The 17,131-nt window shown below is 38.6% G+C and overlaps 1 protein-coding gene across 6 annotated transcripts in view; it reads left to right on the top strand.

The window, feature by feature from the left end:
• The window catches only part of LOC127445100 (uncharacterized), a 34,548-nt gene extending 30,199 nt beyond the window's left edge, over window positions 1-4,349 (top strand). For all 6 annotated transcript variants that reach the window (XM_051704891.1, XM_051704890.1, XM_051704889.1 and 3 more), the window contains exons 29-37: window positions 276-366; window positions 493-628; window positions 785-966; window positions 1,046-1,201; window positions 2,733-2,866; window positions 2,949-3,082; window positions 3,310-3,404; window positions 3,495-3,771; window positions 3,854-4,349. In XM_051704891.1, the coding sequence (XP_051560851.1) occupies window positions 276-366; window positions 493-628; window positions 785-966; window positions 1,046-1,201; window positions 2,733-2,866; window positions 2,949-3,082; window positions 3,310-3,404; window positions 3,495-3,771; window positions 3,854-3,930 (1,282 nt within the window). In that variant the 3' untranslated portion in view covers window positions 3,931-4,349. The remainder of the gene's footprint in view (window positions 1-275; window positions 367-492; window positions 629-784; window positions 967-1,045; window positions 1,202-2,732; window positions 2,867-2,948; window positions 3,083-3,309; window positions 3,405-3,494; window positions 3,772-3,853) is intronic.
• The last annotated feature ends 12,782 nt before the right edge of the window (window positions 4,350-17,131 follow it).

Genomic DNA, 17,131 nt, shown 5'->3' with positions numbered 1-17,131 from the left:
ATGTGAAACCATCTGTCTGTGTTCACTGTCACAACAACAGACGGTTCCTGAAATCTGATTGGATCAGCTATATTACCTTTAGGAAGAATTGCTTATTGTCATTTTTATTTTTATTAATAAATGAAAATATTTTTGTTCAAAACCTATTTATTGTGTTGCTGTTGCATTGTTCTTGTGTAGTGCGTGAGCTCACCCCTTACCTGCAGTAAAATCACTGTAACAGTGATGTCAAATGAAGGTCGTCATTGAATATATTGAGGTGTGTTTGATTACAGGAACTCATCCGTGTGGAATCAAGAGACACTGGAGCGACTGGACATTCTGCCGCTGTACTTCACTGACACTTTCTGGAAGCTTTTCAGTCCGGTATGAAGGTTTACTTTCAATTTACATGTACATGACATCATCTCCTCACCACTCATTCCCTCAGTCAGTCCATTAGCATGAATGTGATGTGTAAATTGCTGATTTATTTGTGTGTTTGACCTATAGACTGTAAAGAGGAAGTATCTGAAGGAGTTTATGCCGTCTCTACGAAAGAAAAACACTGAAAAGCCAAAACTAAAGAAACTCTTTAGAAACTGCAACGTTGAATTAGATGCTCGAACACGAATTGCACGCTCCACAGGTACAAACACACACACAATGATATCCAAGAATGATAATATTAATTACTGTTTGAATATTAATGTACTGCATCTATATAATTATATAAGAACAGTCATACTGCTGTCGGTCAGATGTTGCAGTGTTGTTTGATTGTGTTGATGTTTGTGTGGATCAGACTGCACTGCCGGCAACATCACTGAAGCCACGATCGCAGACGCTTCATTCCCGTTCGGATACACCTTGATCCAGTTTGACACGTGTCTGGACGTCAGGATCCTCAGGGATAACCTGGCTGCCATCACCGAAAAAGTGGATGATAGTAATTTCCAGAGAATCATTCTGAATAAGCTGAACCAGGTGACTATGACGCACAGTTCTGGTGTGTGTGACTGAAGTGTGATTTGAGTGCTGTTGTGTAATTGTGTTTGTGTATCAGGTGTACCCGGCGGGACTGAGCGACAGCGTGCTGCAGGTTCTCGCAGCTGTTTCTCGTCAAGCCACAGTCAGTGAGATCAAAACATGGAACATCACAACCATCGACACATTAACAGCTCTGATGGACAAAAACAACGGAGTATGGGACAGACTGAAGGTATGTGATAATTTAGGGACACAAACTGTGTCCAGAAGTGAGTTTAATTTGTGGACATCCTCAAAAGCCCCCTTTTCAAGGTGTCTGACATTCATATACAACTGTTGCATCTCTCAGTTTGCTCACAGTGGATTGCTCGTGAATCGTGATATCAGAGTGCCCCGTCCCTTGAGACATATTAAAACCTAAAAAAATGTATGATGCATTGAAGAAAATTGGCAATGTTGCCACCAAACCTCAATATAACATTAATGTGTGTAATTTTGTTGAGCATATGGCTGAATACAATTAATGATGAATATTCTCTTAATATTTATTATTATTATTATTACTTTTATTATTACTGTTGTAATAGTTACTGTAATAATAATGATGTTAAGTAAAGTAATTGCGTGGGGCCCCGAACATCAGGGAGGCCCCGGGCAGATACGCTATTTTCTGCATCTTGGAATGGTTCATGTTGAAGGCAAAGTGCTGCAGGTGCGCACATTCATGTGGATCCAAACATTTGAAGCCGCTTAAAGATATTATACAATATTTAATATTTATAATGAGGAAACATTGCACACTGCAGTGCACTATCATTGTTCCCTCAAAATAAAAGCTCCAGGTGAAGGTGAAGTAAATATGACAGAAATATATTACTATTGTATAAAACAATTCCTCAAAATAATAATAATTCAGTATCATATTACAATAATAGACTGGACAATAATAAATAATATTCATCAGTGAAGTATATTCATTTGCAAAAAAAAATTATACAAATATTTGTAGGTAAATATTACTTTTTTATTAATGTTCTGGAACTTATCAATTCTATTTATTTATAATTTAAATTAAATACCATTCTTCCTTTGTGTTCATTTAGAGGTAAAACTGAGGAAAACATGCATTCATTATCTTTAACTAGATTTTTTATTTCATTAATCATTTTGAATGTATCTGGCTACAGTGGTTGTTAGAATTTTTTAATATTATGATTTAAACTCACTTTTATGTAATATCCCCCGGTTGTACGCCGGTACTTGGGGCCTCAGAAATCATAACCCCACCCCTGATCATGATGATGATAATTCAGCAAATAGCAAGTAGAAATAAATAGATATGATCTAAATGTGAAAGTTTTGCGTGTGCAGAAATAATTGGCACATGTATACATTTAATCACACATTTGATTACATATGCCTTTTGTGATATATGTGGAACACACTGTAAATGATCATTTCTGACTCCTGCATTCATAACCGTCCAATCTGTCGAGATGTTTAGAACAAAGTTTAGGCCGAAAAACATTGACTTTTCTTACTTGGCACTCATAGTTCTGAATGAACAACAGCACATCTGGTCACGCGGTCGCATACGGTCTATAATAAATCAGCATATCCGAGACTCAAATGAATGACTTCCAGACAGTTGTTTGTCCGATGCAGTGAAAAGGCAACTATTCATAATAATGAGGCTTATGAAAGTCTATATACAGTATATTGTTATTTCGATAGGTAAACGTGTGTGTTTGTGTGATTTGTAGAGTAAGGAAGTGATCCTCCAGTATCTGAGCATCACTGGTCATACTTTAGGCACTAATGAACTGAACGTCATCCGCTCGAACCTCTGCACGATGGACGTGTCGACACTGAAGAACATTACCACAGACAGCCTGAGGTACTGCACACCACACTACTGTACAAACATCAATCATTCACTTAGAAAGACTCATTCACTCATTTATCTCTCATGTGTGCAGAAACGCAGATGCTCTGGATCTGTCCTCATGTTCATCTGAGCAGAAATCAGTTCTGTACGTCACAGCAAAAGCCTCATTCAGTGCGCAAAACAAACAGCGAGTGTCGTTCTACCACCTCATCAGCCCTTACCTCGGTAACACACACACAGTGATTATTGAAGCTGTATTAGTGAAGAGTTCTCGTAGACACTTCTCATATTTCATTTAAAACTGCAGACAGTGATTGAAATAGACATTAAATAGTGTTTGTTAAAAAAAGTTTGCTAGTTTTGCTGTCATGAAATTCTGTGAAAAGGTTTCAGCTGATGATAGTTGCTGTACCCTAACCATGACCTGACCTCTGACACGTGTGTGTGTGTAGGTGGAGCTCCTGTTGAGGACGTGAGGGCTTTGGCCTCTGAGAACATTAGCATGGACATCAGCACGTTCAGAAGTCTTGACTTATCAGTTATCACGGTACTACACACAAATCTTACTGCATTATGTTTCTCCCAGAATGAAGGCGTGGAGTCTGATTTTGTGCCGTATGTGTGTGTGCGTGTGTAGAATCTGAGTGTGTCGGAGGTGCGCTCTCTCATGGGTGTGGGTGTAGCCGATCTGAAGGTGTTTGAGAACGATTCGGTGGTTCAGACGTGGATCTCCTCACAGCTGCAGTCACAGTTAGACACACTGAATCTGGGGCTGCGGGGTGGCCGAGCTGACCCTTCCACAGCCGTCACCATCCAACCCAACGCCACCAACAGCAGCAGCAGCAGCAGCAGCAATAACAACACACAGACTACAGCTCTCAGCCAATCAGCTTCAAGCACTGCTCCTGCACACGGTAAAGACACTCCCACTCCAACTGTTTATATCACACACATATAACACTGATGTAAAGCTCAACGTGTGTATGTGTGTTTCAGGTTCTGCATCAGTGCTTCATCTTGCTTCAAGCGTGTGCTTCATCACATCCTGTGTTTGGCTGCTGACTTTCACATGATACATGATCAATGACCTCAATGTTAGTAATAATTAAGATCAACCAGCAATGAAATAACATGAACATCAATGTTATTGAAATCAATAATATCAATATCAGAAATCAATAAGATCAATATAAGTAATGAAAGATCTCAGCATCAGTCGATTTTAGTGATTTTCATTTTTTTACATTTTAACTGCTGTTCAGAATTTCTCATTTTAATGAATGTATAGTGTACTTATATATGCAAATTCATTTAAGAAATTCTAGTCCAATGATATTGTTTACATTTGTTTTATGAAGAATATTTTATTAAGGAAATCATGTTTGTTAGATTAATAAATTGTATTAGAATAATAAATTGTCTTTCTGTATGTCAATAGCAAAATATTATTTTCAAATTAACTGTCAGTATATATTTAATTTTCTGTCTTTAATCAATAAAATTCATTTTCAGCATATAAAAGGCATATTTGTATTATTTCTAATTTGTTCTGCATATGTTGTTTTTATACACAAGTTTGTGTGCAGTTTAACAGATATCTGATACAGGTGTTAAACTGCCATTGAGATGAATGAGAATATATTAGACATAATCAGCAGAATTTAAACATTACAGCTGTTATAAAAAACAAAACAATAAATGGAAGTCCAAAAAATATTAAGTCATTGTTCTGGACAACAAACATTTAAATAAATTGTATACATTTGTAACATTTAAAACATAAGTTACCTGAACACAACTTACCTGAATAAATGCTGTGACAACTTGCCCCACCTGCCATTTATGAAACACTATTCTATCCTGAGAACACAGTTCAGTCTATAATCTACTTAACTGTAGAGTTGACCCGTATATACAGATACACTGGTGGCCAAAAGTTTGGAATAATGTAAGATTTTGCTGTTTCGGAAGGAAATTGGTACTTTCATCAAAGTGGCATTCAACTGATCACAAAGTATAGTCAGGACATTACTGATGTAAAAAACAGCACCATCACTATTTGAAAAAAGTCATTTTTGATCAAATCTAGACAGCAGCCATCACTCCAACACCTTATCCTTGAGTAATCATGCTAAATTGATCATTTGGTACTAGAAAATCACTTGCCATTATATCAAACACAGCTGAAAGATATTTGGTTCATTAAATGAAGTTTAACATTGTCTTTGAGTTTGTTTTTGAGTTGCCACAGTATGCAATAGACTGGCATGTCTTAAGGTCAATATTAGGTCAAAAATGGCTAAAAAGAAACAGCTTTCTCTAGAAACTCATCAGTCAATCGTTGTTTTGAGGGATGAAGGCTATACAATGCTTGAAATTGCCCAAAAACTGCAGATTTCATACAAAGGTGTACACTACAGTCTTCAAAGACAAAGGACAACTGACTCTAACAAGGACAGAAAGAGATGTGGAAGACCAGATGTACAACTAAACAAGAGGATAAGTACATCAGAGTCTCTAGTTTGAGAAATAGACCCCTCACATGTCCTCAGCTGACAGCTTCATTGAATTCTACCCGCTCAACACCAGTTTCATGTACAACAGTAAAGAGAAGACTCAGGGGTGCAGGCCTTATGGGAAGAATTGCAAAGAAAAAGCATAGTGCAAAGAATATACACTACCGGTCAAAAGTTTAGGGTCACTTACTCTACTATTATTCTAAAATGTGGAAAAAAATAAATAAATAAATAAATAATAAAGAATAAGTTATCAAAACTATGGAATAACATAAATGGAACTATGGGAATTATGTTGACTAAACAAAATGCAAAATAAATCAAAACTGTGTTATATTTTAGCATCTTCAAAGTAGTCACCCTTTGTCTAGAATTTGCAGACATGTACTCTTGACATTTTCTCAAGCAACTTCTTGAGGTATCACCCTGGGATGCTTTTTAAACAGTACTGGAGGAGTTCCCATCTATGTTGGGCACTTATTGGCTGCTTAAATTTTAGTTTTATAATTAAATAAATTAATATGGTGGCACAATTATATTTTTGTCTACAAAACTAATTTCAAACATTTAAGCATATGCCTTCAGATCAAAAGATTTTTAAGATCATGAGAAACATTTCAGTCAAGAGTTTCAAAACTTTTGACCGGTACTGTATATATATATATATATATATATATATATATATATATACAGTTGTAATCAAAATTATTCTACCCCCATTACAAATCAAGTTTATTGTCACACTTACACACTTTTGCTTCACGATGATCAAGAACTGAGTCCATCAAAAGATTAAAGTCTCCTCCCAATACTATATCATGAGGGGTGCTAGCAGTTTGGAACATCCCTTCAAGATCTATAAAAAAGCCCTGATCATCAGCGTTAGGTGCATAAATATTAGCCAAAATCAACCTTTGCCCCAGAATTTCTGGAATAACAATAATGAATCTTCCTAATTTATCTTTAGTCTGTTTGAGACATTTGAATTGTAGATGTTTATTTATTAATATAATGACTCCCCTGCTCTTACTTGAGCCAGCACTAAAGAAAACATGTCCACCCCAAATCTTCCCAAATTTTTCAGCTTCCTGTGGGGAAAGATGTGTTTCTTGAAGAAACACTATATCATATTTCTTACGTTTAAGAAGAGAAATAAACTTCCTTCTTTTTATGGGGTGCCCCAAACCATTTACATTCCACGTGGAGAGAGACAATCCACTCATATTAACATTTTGACATACAAGAAAAAATAAATTATGTCAAAAATACGATTATAAAGACCACTTTCCAACATTGGTGTGACCATCAAAACCCAAACATCCCCCAGAACAAAACAAACAGAAAAAAAGAAAAACGTGCGTGGGGTTAATACGCACTGGGTTTTTTTTCTGTTTGTTATGACAGCGCCAATTGCTGTCCATCCCTCCAAACTCAAACAGTCCACGCACGTCTACGAGAGCCCCCGCGACAACTTTGCCATCGGATTACTCAAGTCTGGTGTTTCTATACAAATTTTGTGAGACAGAGTTACAGAGCAAAAGATAATCTATAAAATAAACTCCAGTCGATAGGCAGAATAAACACAAAGAGCGTGTAGATTCATCCGTAAAACTGTCCTGAAGGTGTGTTACTCCACAAAATAAACTCCAGCCGCTAGGCAGAACCAGCACAAAAGAAGCGCACAGATTCTTCAAACAGTCAAGCAAATGTTCAGTGAGCTGGTCCACTCGGCTACAACATGAGTGCAAGCAAATAACCTAATCACTCCAATGTCTTTGCAAGAAATACTCCACAAAACAAACTCCAGCCAATAGGAGGAATAAGCACAAAGAGCATGCAGATTCATTCACAAAACTGTCCCGAAGGTGTGCCACTCCACAAAACAAGCTCCAGTCGCTAGGCGGAACCAGCACAACAACAAAAAAGTGCTCAGCTTCCTCAAACAGTCAAGCGAATATTCAGTGAGCCGGTCCACTCGGCTGCAAAGTGAGTACCACAAGATGACTCACTCCATTGACTTTATGAAGGACATCGCTTGCTGTGGGCATGTGAATGTTTTATGGCCATCCTTAGTATCTATTCTCAATTTGGCCAGGAACATCAGTGCAAAAGCGACCTTCCATTGATGTAAGAGTTTCTTGTATTCCTTGAATCGATGACGTTTCTCACTTGTCGAATTTGCAAAGTCTGGGAACAAGAAAATGCAGTGATTTTTCTTCCTTTACTCCTCGCCTTGCGTAACACAAGATCTTTATCAGAAATTTGGCCAGAATTGATCAGGCCTGCCTCCCTCCACGGCTCTTCAAGCAGGAACCCTGTGAGCTTGCTCGATTTCCAGCTTATGGCCTGTTATGTCGAGCAGATTCAGAAGGAGCCCATCTAGGAATTTCACCATAACCTGTCCTTCTTCAGCCTCAGGAATTCCGACAAAACTGACATTATTCCGCTGGCTATGGTTCTCCATGTCCTCAAACTTCTCCCAGACATGCTCCAAATCCACCTTGGTCGCTAGCGGATTAGCAGATAATTCCCTCTCTGATGACTCCAGATAATCGATCCATTTCTCAACATCCACCACTCTTGTAACCACATCAGTGAACTTTGCCTCCATGGCAGTGATCGATTTATGTATTACAGCAAGATCCTCAAACATGTTCAACATCTCTCGCCACATTTCCCGCACTTCTCCGACTAAATTGTCAACTTGAGCACGTAAGTGTCTTTTTAAGGTCTCCAGAGCCCGAGGATTTGGAATTCTTTGACATACTGTCCTCCTAGAACAATTATGGAACAGGGTGTATCGAATCTCACCGGTTTATGTCATTAAAAGTTTTAAAACTAGCAAAGTGCGCAGAACTTGCCGTTCACATGTCCGATCCTCGCATGGCGTCACGCAACTTAATACTGATATTTATAAATTTTTAAAAGCTAAATATAAATTAGATTCTGGGCTTTAAATAACAATATATGTTAGTAAACAAAAGTCTGCACATAAGTGTGTATAAACAGCTGCTAACCTCACTTATCTCCTTTATTTCTATTCATTTCTATAAATTCTATCAGTGGCTGAACTTGTTCATTTGCATACTGCTTGCTGATTGGTTGTTAGTTTTCCCTGATGTGTCCATAAAGGAACTAGTTGATAAAGCTTGTGTCTGTGTGCTGAGTTCTCTCCCTCTTGTGCACTCTGAGGAACAAACACATTTGCTTCAAAATGGTTAATAATGAAGGGTTTACTTTAAATTAAACAACAGAAATTCATGTTCTTGGTCGAAGTACATCCTGGTGGTCATTCTAGCATCTCCCAGATAGCACATGTACATCTCTGATATGTCTGTTTTAGATCTTTTCATCTGGAAATCATCACATTCTAAGTATTATCTGCTAAACATCTCAAAAAGTTTAGATTTACAAACATTCTAAAACATAAACATCTCAAAGACATCTGCTGAATGTCTTATTGACATCTGAGAGGAAATGTCTTATGGATGTATTTCAGATGAGAAAATAACCTATAAAATACGTCTTCCAGATGTAAACACACACATCAAATAGACATCTGGGTGATGTACGTGTGCTGTCAGGGCTGTTTCTGGCATGCTGCACTGCCCTTTGAAAAGCAGTATGTACTTCATTCCTGTACTCTCACATGTGCAGTGATTTTATCCATGCAGTTACTATAGAGAATAATGTAGATGTCACGTGTTCTATTTAGATTCTTTTGTATTATCCATTATTGAACTTTTTAAATGGTTTTAGTATTAACATTTAAGTTAAATGTAGGTAAAAAGTTAGCTATGCGACAAGTCTATTAGATTGTCATATAGCAGATGATGTAAAGTCTACTATTTAGTGTAATAAAATAATTTAACAGCATTGTTTATTGCTAGGTTTTTTTTTAACAGCAATTTAGTGTTCGGACATCCACAAAATGTACAGTCACTCATTTTAACTACAATAAAGTGAAATAAAAATGTCTTTGATTCATTTGATTTCATTTTTGCATAATGTTGCCTCCGTGCAACACACCAAAAACTGTCATATTAAATTGTTATTTTTCAAACTTTTTGATTTGTAGTTGTGGCAGCGGGGGCATGGTCAAGCATCTCTCCGGAGAGAGAGAAAGCAGTAAGGGCGCTTACACCTGAGTTAAATTATGTCTAACACCTGTCTCTAATTTCAGTGAGCACGGGGAGAGCGGCATAAATAGAGCCACACCGCAGTTAGAGGAGAGAGAGAGCCTGGGCACGGACTGTGAAATCAAAAATGATTATTATTACAAAGTTAAGAGTATATTTTCGTAAGCTAGTTTGTGGATGTTTTTTTAAGACTGTGTTATCCAACACGTAAAGCCCTGAGAGTGTGCATGTGCTGCAGTGAGGAAAATAAAAACACCTACCTGAACCAGGAAATCTGCTTCTCGCCTCCTCCTTACACTGAGAAGTGTTACAGTAGTACATGTAGTACAGTGGTCCATTTTATGCAAGAAAGGTGATCCAAAAAATATTTTAAACAATGATTTTATAATGCTCGCAATTGAGGTTAAAAATGTAAAAAAGATGTATGTAGACATTTGTAAAAGTGTTGTAATGATGTGAAACACACAGCTCAAAAACATCCAGACTTCTTTGCACACTGACATTCTCTGTTATGACAGGGAAATTCTCCTTAAAGGAATATTCCGGGTTCAATACAAGTTAAGTTCAATCGACAGCATTTGTGTCATAATATTGATTACCACAAAAATGAATTTACACTCGTCCCTCACAAATCTGTGTTCCAGTGTGATACTTACAATTGTTATTGATTAATGGTTTTATGTATTACTTTATTTAATCTTTTTCAAATTTCTCCTTTGGTGTGATTCATTAATGGCCCATATTGACCTACTGTATAGCTTCTAAATATACCAAAGTTCATTAAATTCGGTCCACCAGGACAATCAGAGGATGCACGACAATATTTATTAAATTCTGACATTACAAAAATCTTGTGATCTGCATGCTTTTTCCTCAAAATGTGTCAAACACATTCGATATGAACAAAAAAAGCCAACAGTCAATGACAGATTTTTAACATTCAGCTATTCAACTTTATTTAATATTTCAGTTTGCCAGATATTTGATATAAACTGTGTCTCAATAAGTATTTTGACACTTTAGTCACACTTCAAACTGTCTGAATGTCATTGCATTGTACAAACAAAATATGAAGTGTGATGCTTAAAGTGTACTTGTGCTATCTTTCTTTCAAATAAATGGCACTTGCTTTATGTTTTGTTGTTAGTGCAATGATATTCAGACATTTCTAACTGTAGTTTTTGGCTGCTTCATGAAAATGAACAATATTTGTAGTGTAATTCAACACTGTAAACAGCAGGTGTTCCCGAGAGCCAGCGATTATGACACATTATTTGCTCTGGATATGAAGTTGTTCAGTGTGAGCAGTTTTTGTAGTTTTTTCTTTTGTGTTTTTACATGTTTTGTCAGATTCTCTGTACAGTCAGTCAGCGCTGATCCATTAACATTATTGACTCAAGAGAGAGAGAGAGTTACTGAAACTATTTATCTTATTTTACTATTATATGGATGTGTCCCAGGGGTTTAGTTTTACTAAAGTGAACAGATTTCTACATTTTTCCTTTTGTTATATGAAGGTCTCATCAAAACTAAATTAGAAACGTTTTACCAGGCCTTCATCGTTTATTTTTGTTAGTTTTCAGAAGCCTTTTATGTCAAGATTTGACTGTTTTAGACCCAGACTTTCAATACTTTCAACTATGAAAATCCAATATAAAAATACTAATTATTACATGTTTATAACTATGATCATCTACAGTAAACAAAATAAGTTAAATAAACAGAAAGCATTTCAATATTTGTTGTGTGAAAATGATTTCTATCATTTGTTTTAAAAAAATATGAAAAATGTTAATGTCACTTTTTATTGGATGCCATTTCCAATCAAGCTGAAAATTAAAATGTAATAAAAAATAAAAAAGTTATGATTTAATTGTGTGTATATATGAAATATAAAATGCTAGCTATGAAATTAGCCTTGGCAAGACAAAGGAGTCTGTCATTTCCAGAGTCACGTGACGCCATGCGAGGAGTGGACGTGTAAACGGCGAGCTCTGCACACTTTGCTAGTTTTTTTGTTTGTTTTTTTTCTCCCAATGTGGAATGTCCAATTCCCTGTTTGCTCTAAGTCCTCGTGGTGGCGTAGTGACTCACCTCAATCCGGGTGGTGGAGGACGAATCTCAGCTGCCTCCACGTCTGAGACCGTCAACCTGTGCATCTTATTACGTGGCTCGTTGAGCGCGTTACCACGGAGACATAGTGCGTGTGGAGGCTTCACGTCATCCACCGCAGCATCTACGCACAACTCACCACACACCCCACCGAGAGTGAACCACATTATAGCAATCACGAGGAGGTTACCCCATGTGACTCTACCCTCCCTAGGGCAGATTTGGTTGCTTAGGACACCTGGCTGAAATCACTCATCACGCCCTGGATTTGAACTCGCGTACTCCAGGATTTGAACTCGCTAATATTTACGCACCTAACGCTGATGATCAGGGCTTTTTTATAGATCTCGAAGGGATGTTGCAAACCGCTGGCACCCCTCATGATATAATATTGGGAGGAGACTTTAATCTTTTGATGGACTCAGTCCTTGATCATAGTGAAGCAAAAGTGTGTAAGCCCCCTAGAGCAACAATGACGCTTCACAACATCTGTAAAAATCTTGATCCAGCTAGATGTAAAAATTCTAAAATTTTGGCTAACCAATTAAGTAAAGTTATGACATCTCTTATACATATAGATCAGGTGGGGTTTATTCGGTGCCGCAGCTCTTCTGATAACATTAGGTGTTTCATCAATATCATGTGGTCAGTGGCGAATGATCAATCTCCGGTCGCTGCCATCTCACTTGACACCGAAAAGGTGTTTGATATGGTAGAATGGGATTATCTTAATTAGATTTTGGAAATATACGGGTTCGGGAATACTTTCATTGGTTGGATTAAGTTACTTTATAGACACCCTGTAGCAGCGGTACAAACAAATGGATTAATTTCAGATTATTTTACTCTGGATAGGGGCACCCAGCAGGGTTGCCCTCTTTCCACTTTATTGTTCTGTCTTGCCCTGGAACCATTAGCAGCCGCGATAAGAAAGGAGGATGATTTTCCAGGGGTGATGGCGGGAGGTGTGGCGCATAAGCTTCTGCTTTACGCAGATTATATTTTATTATTTGTCTCTGAACCTACTAGATCTATGCCTTGCCTCCACAGAATTATTAATTCCTTTTTCAAGTTTTCAGGATATAAAGTCAGTTGGTCTAAATCCGAAGCTTTGGCTCTGACAGCATACTGCCCACTAACGGCTTTTCAGCCGAGCGCCTTCCAGTGGCACAAACAGGGCATTAAGTATTTGGGGATTTTATTCCCAGCAAATTTGTCTGATTTAGTTAGAGTTAATTTTGACCCTTTAATAAAAAGATTTTCTGAGTGATGTGGGCAGGTGGGCTTCATTACATTTATCGATGATTGGAAAGGTTAATGTTATTAAAATGAATTGTATTCCAAAATTCAACTCCCTGCAGATGTCCCCCTCTCTTATTTCAAGCAATTTGAGAGCATAGTGAAGTCCTTCATTTGGAATGGTAAACATCCCAGATTACATTTACTTTTTAGTAAGCTGCATAGGCCGATTGACAAAGGTGGGCTAGGCCTACCCAAGATTTTGTTTTATTATTATGCGTTCAGTCTCAGACATTTGGCTCATTGGTCGCTTCCACCTGAGAGAGCTCCTCCCTGGTTTTGTATTGAACAAGAAGTTCTTGCCCCTATTTTGCCATTGCAAAGCCTTTCTATCAATCTAACCAGAGAAGTTAAATCACACCCCGTTATTTCGCATTTGCACTCGGTATGGACAAAAGTGTCCAGAGTGTTTAATTCAGATATTTATTTAAATGTTGCCTCGAGCTTATGGCTAAACCCCAAACTATGTATTAATAAGTCCCCTTTCTGCTGATCAGAGTATATTGTAAGGGAGGTTACTACACTCTGTGACCTATATGAGAGTAGTGTGTTGAGATCCTTTGAAAATTTGGTTAAACATTTTGGGATCCCCAGATCTCAGTTTTTTAGGTATCTACAGCTGCACCTGCTCTGTGCTATTTTTGGGAGTAGCATACACCCCACCTAAAGCAGCAGATACTATGAGAGTGGTGATTGCAGCTTTTGGAAAAGGTCATGAGGCATCAGTGTATTACTCCCTGCTAATTCAGAGTCTGGGGGACGGAGCTTTAACTTCTCAAGAGATTATGGGAGAAAGATTTAAACTTGTATTGGAGGAGGGAGAGTGGGCTAGGATTCTAAAAAACATCAAAACTGCATCTAGAGACGCAACGATGCACCTTATGCAATTCAAGATTTTACATCGGTTCTATTGGACCCCCTCTAATTTGTATAGGCTTGGTCTTAAAGACACACCCACCTGCTGGCGATGCCAATCAGAGGACGGAGACACAACCCATGTCTTTTGGGGGTGTGTTGAGATACAGAAGTTTTGGTTAAAGGTTCAGAGTCTGGTGTGCGATGTATTAGGCACTCGGTATCATTTTGCCCCAGACTCTGTATCTTCTAATCTAATAGACACATAAAGAGTTGGGTCTTAACCAGTGTCATGATCGCCAGGCAGATCATTTTAAGGGGCTGGAGGTCGGCTGGAGAATCCTCTTTCCAGGAGTGGTGCTCGGAGATGGGAAGGGTGGCGGCCTTTGAGGAAGGGGCATTTAGAAGAATGGGGAGGTATAACATGTTCGTGGAGAAATGGGGCAGGTATATGTCATTTATGGATATGTGATTATTATTATTATATTTTTTATTTGTTTATCTATCTATTTATTTTTTATTTTATTTATTCATTTATTTTATTTTTTGTGCATGTGTGTGTCTATATCATTTGAGACCACTGTGATGTTGTTGGGGTCAGGGTGGGATTGGGGATTGGGAGGGGGAGGGGTAATAGGTGGGGTTAAGATTGATTCTGTGTATATATGTTTTGTTTTACGGTGTTCATTTATGTAACTCAATAAAAAATTGTTAATCTGAAAAAATAATAATACAAAAATAAATAAAAAATATGTCATTTCCATCAGCTTCATTTCCAACACAGAATTCTATTAAACACAATACAGAATTTCAGATGTGCAGGAAATGACACAAACAACATAAATCTCCTGTGATTCATGTACACACACTGCTGGATATTGTTAGTAGCCAAACAAATGGAGTGATTAGGGTTAAAATGTTTTTAAAATGTGAAAACTGTTTTAATGAGACCGAAGTGTCCGAAGTTGAAGAAACATCCTCTTTAAAGCATTGTTTTTAAAAGCACTGTATTATAAAAATGATTATTGTAATAAAAAGCCACAGGTACAGAATTACAGACTGAAATCAAATAAAAATGTTATTCTCTATATTAGTTGGACTGGAACACTTTAACAGTGTGAAGTAAATGTTATTGGTTGATTATTTAAACTGTCGCTGCATTTGCATTAGTGGTGCAGGATGCAAAACAGTCACACATTTGTATTTGTGTTTGTCCTACTGAAGCAGAATTAGCAGAATACTGCAGAAGACTCTTACACTTCTATTGAAGTACATTCATAAACTAATCCCCTTTGACCATTTGCCCTGAACAACAGTTCGATAGACAGACAGACCGATCGACAGACAGACAGACAGACAGACTGATAGACTGACAGATAGACAGACAGACTGACAGACAGACAGACAGACAGACAGACAGACAGACAGACAGACTGACTGACTGACTGACTGACAGACAGACAGACAGACAGACAGACAGACAGACAGACAGACAGACTGACTGACTGACTGACTGATTGATTAATTGATTGATTGATTGATTGATTGATTGGAATATAGGTAGATATATACACTGTACATCAAGTCAAGTAAGCTTTATTGTCATTCCTCTATATGTAGAGACATACAAGGGAACGAAATGTCGTGCCTCGCAGGACCACGGTGCTACATATATAGACATTACATATAGACCTCTCTAGCTTATATACTATACATATACTTTACATATAATTTCAACATATACTTTATATACACACTACACACACATAGTGCAACAGTACAGAAAACAGTGCAAAGAAAACATTTGGGGCAAACAGTACAGGACATTTACTGTTCGCTGTAGTGTTTTGCGGTCTGCGGCACTGCAGTTCCCATCCCAGACAGTGATGCAGTTGGTCAACACTCTCAATGGTGCCCCTGTAGAATGTGGTGAGGATGGGTGGAGGGAGACTCGCTCTTTTCAGCTGGCGCAGGAAGTGGAGGTGCTTTATATTACTGATACTGTGTTGGTGGTCCAGGTGAGATCCTCTGTGATGTGCACCCCCAGGAATTTAGTGCTGCTGACTCTCTCCACGGTCGCGCCATTGATGGTCAGTGGGAGGTGGTCAACAGAGTTTCTCCTGAAGTCCATCACAACCTCCTTTGTTTTCCCCACATAGAGGGACAGGTTGCTAGCACCACACCATTCAAGTAGTTGTGCCACTTCTCTGTAGAGTGTTTCATCATTGTTGCTGATGAGGCCTACCACAGTTGTGTCATCCGCAAACTTGATGATGTGGTTTGAGCTGAACTTGGCAGTGCAGTCATGTGTCAGCAGCGTGAAGAGCAGCGGACTGAGCACACAGCCTTGGGGGGCACCTGTGCTCAGTGTGGTAGTGCTGGAGGTGTTGCGGCCAACCCGGACTAACTGAGGTCTTTTTGTTAAAAAGTCCAGGATCCAATTACAGAGGGAGATGTTTAGGCCTAGCAAGTTCATCTTATTGATGAGCTGTTGTGGGATTATTGTACTGAATGCTGAGCTGAAGTCAATAAACGGCATTCTTACATATGAGTCTTCTTCTGTGTTCTAGGTGATTCAGGGCCAGGTGGAGGGAGGAGGATATTGCATCGTCCGTAGAGCAGTTTGGATGGTATGCAAACTGGAATAAGTCAAGTGTGTTAGGGAGACTGGACCTAATGTGATGCATGACTAACCTCTCAAAGCACATCATCATGTGCGGTAGTCATTCAGGCAGGTCACAGATGACTTCTTCGGTACCGGTATGATGGTGGTGGACTTGAGACACGTGGGGACGACTGCCTGGATCAGGTGTTAAAGATGACTGTTAGGACATCTGTCAGCTGTTCAGCACAATCTCTCATTACATGGCCAGGTATGTTGTCGGGACCTGCGGCCTTGCATGGGTTAATCCTAGATAGGGTTTTCCTCACGTCAGCTGCAGAGAGGCAAAGCACCTGGTCATTGGGAGGTGTGAGTATTTTGTGCAGGTGTGTCATTCTGCATTTCAAATCGTGCATAGAAGTGGTTGAGTGCGTTGGGGTGGGATGCGTCATCATCACAGGCCTGTGGCAGGGGCTTGTAGTCAGTGATGGTCTGAAAGGCTTGCCATAGGCTTCGTGTGTCTCTGCTGTCTGTGAAGTGGTTGTTGATTTTTTGTACATGCAACTGTATTGCCTTCTTGACGCCACAGGGCAGATTGGCTCTCGCTGTATTGAGGGCTGCTTTATCTCCTGATCTGAATGCATCATTCCAGGTCTTTAGCAGCCCATGGACCTCTGCTGTCAGCCATGGCTTCTGGTTGGCACGTGTGGTGATGGTATTGGTGATTGTCACATCATTAATGCACTTTCTG

Source organism: Myxocyprinus asiaticus, chromosome 8 (assembly GCF_019703515.2).
Source record: "Myxocyprinus asiaticus isolate MX2 ecotype Aquarium Trade chromosome 8, UBuf_Myxa_2, whole genome shotgun sequence".
In the NCBI taxonomy this organism is placed as follows: Eukaryota; Metazoa; Chordata; class Actinopteri; order Cypriniformes; family Catostomidae; genus Myxocyprinus; species Myxocyprinus asiaticus.
This window is presented reverse-complemented; position numbering and strand designations above follow the sequence as displayed.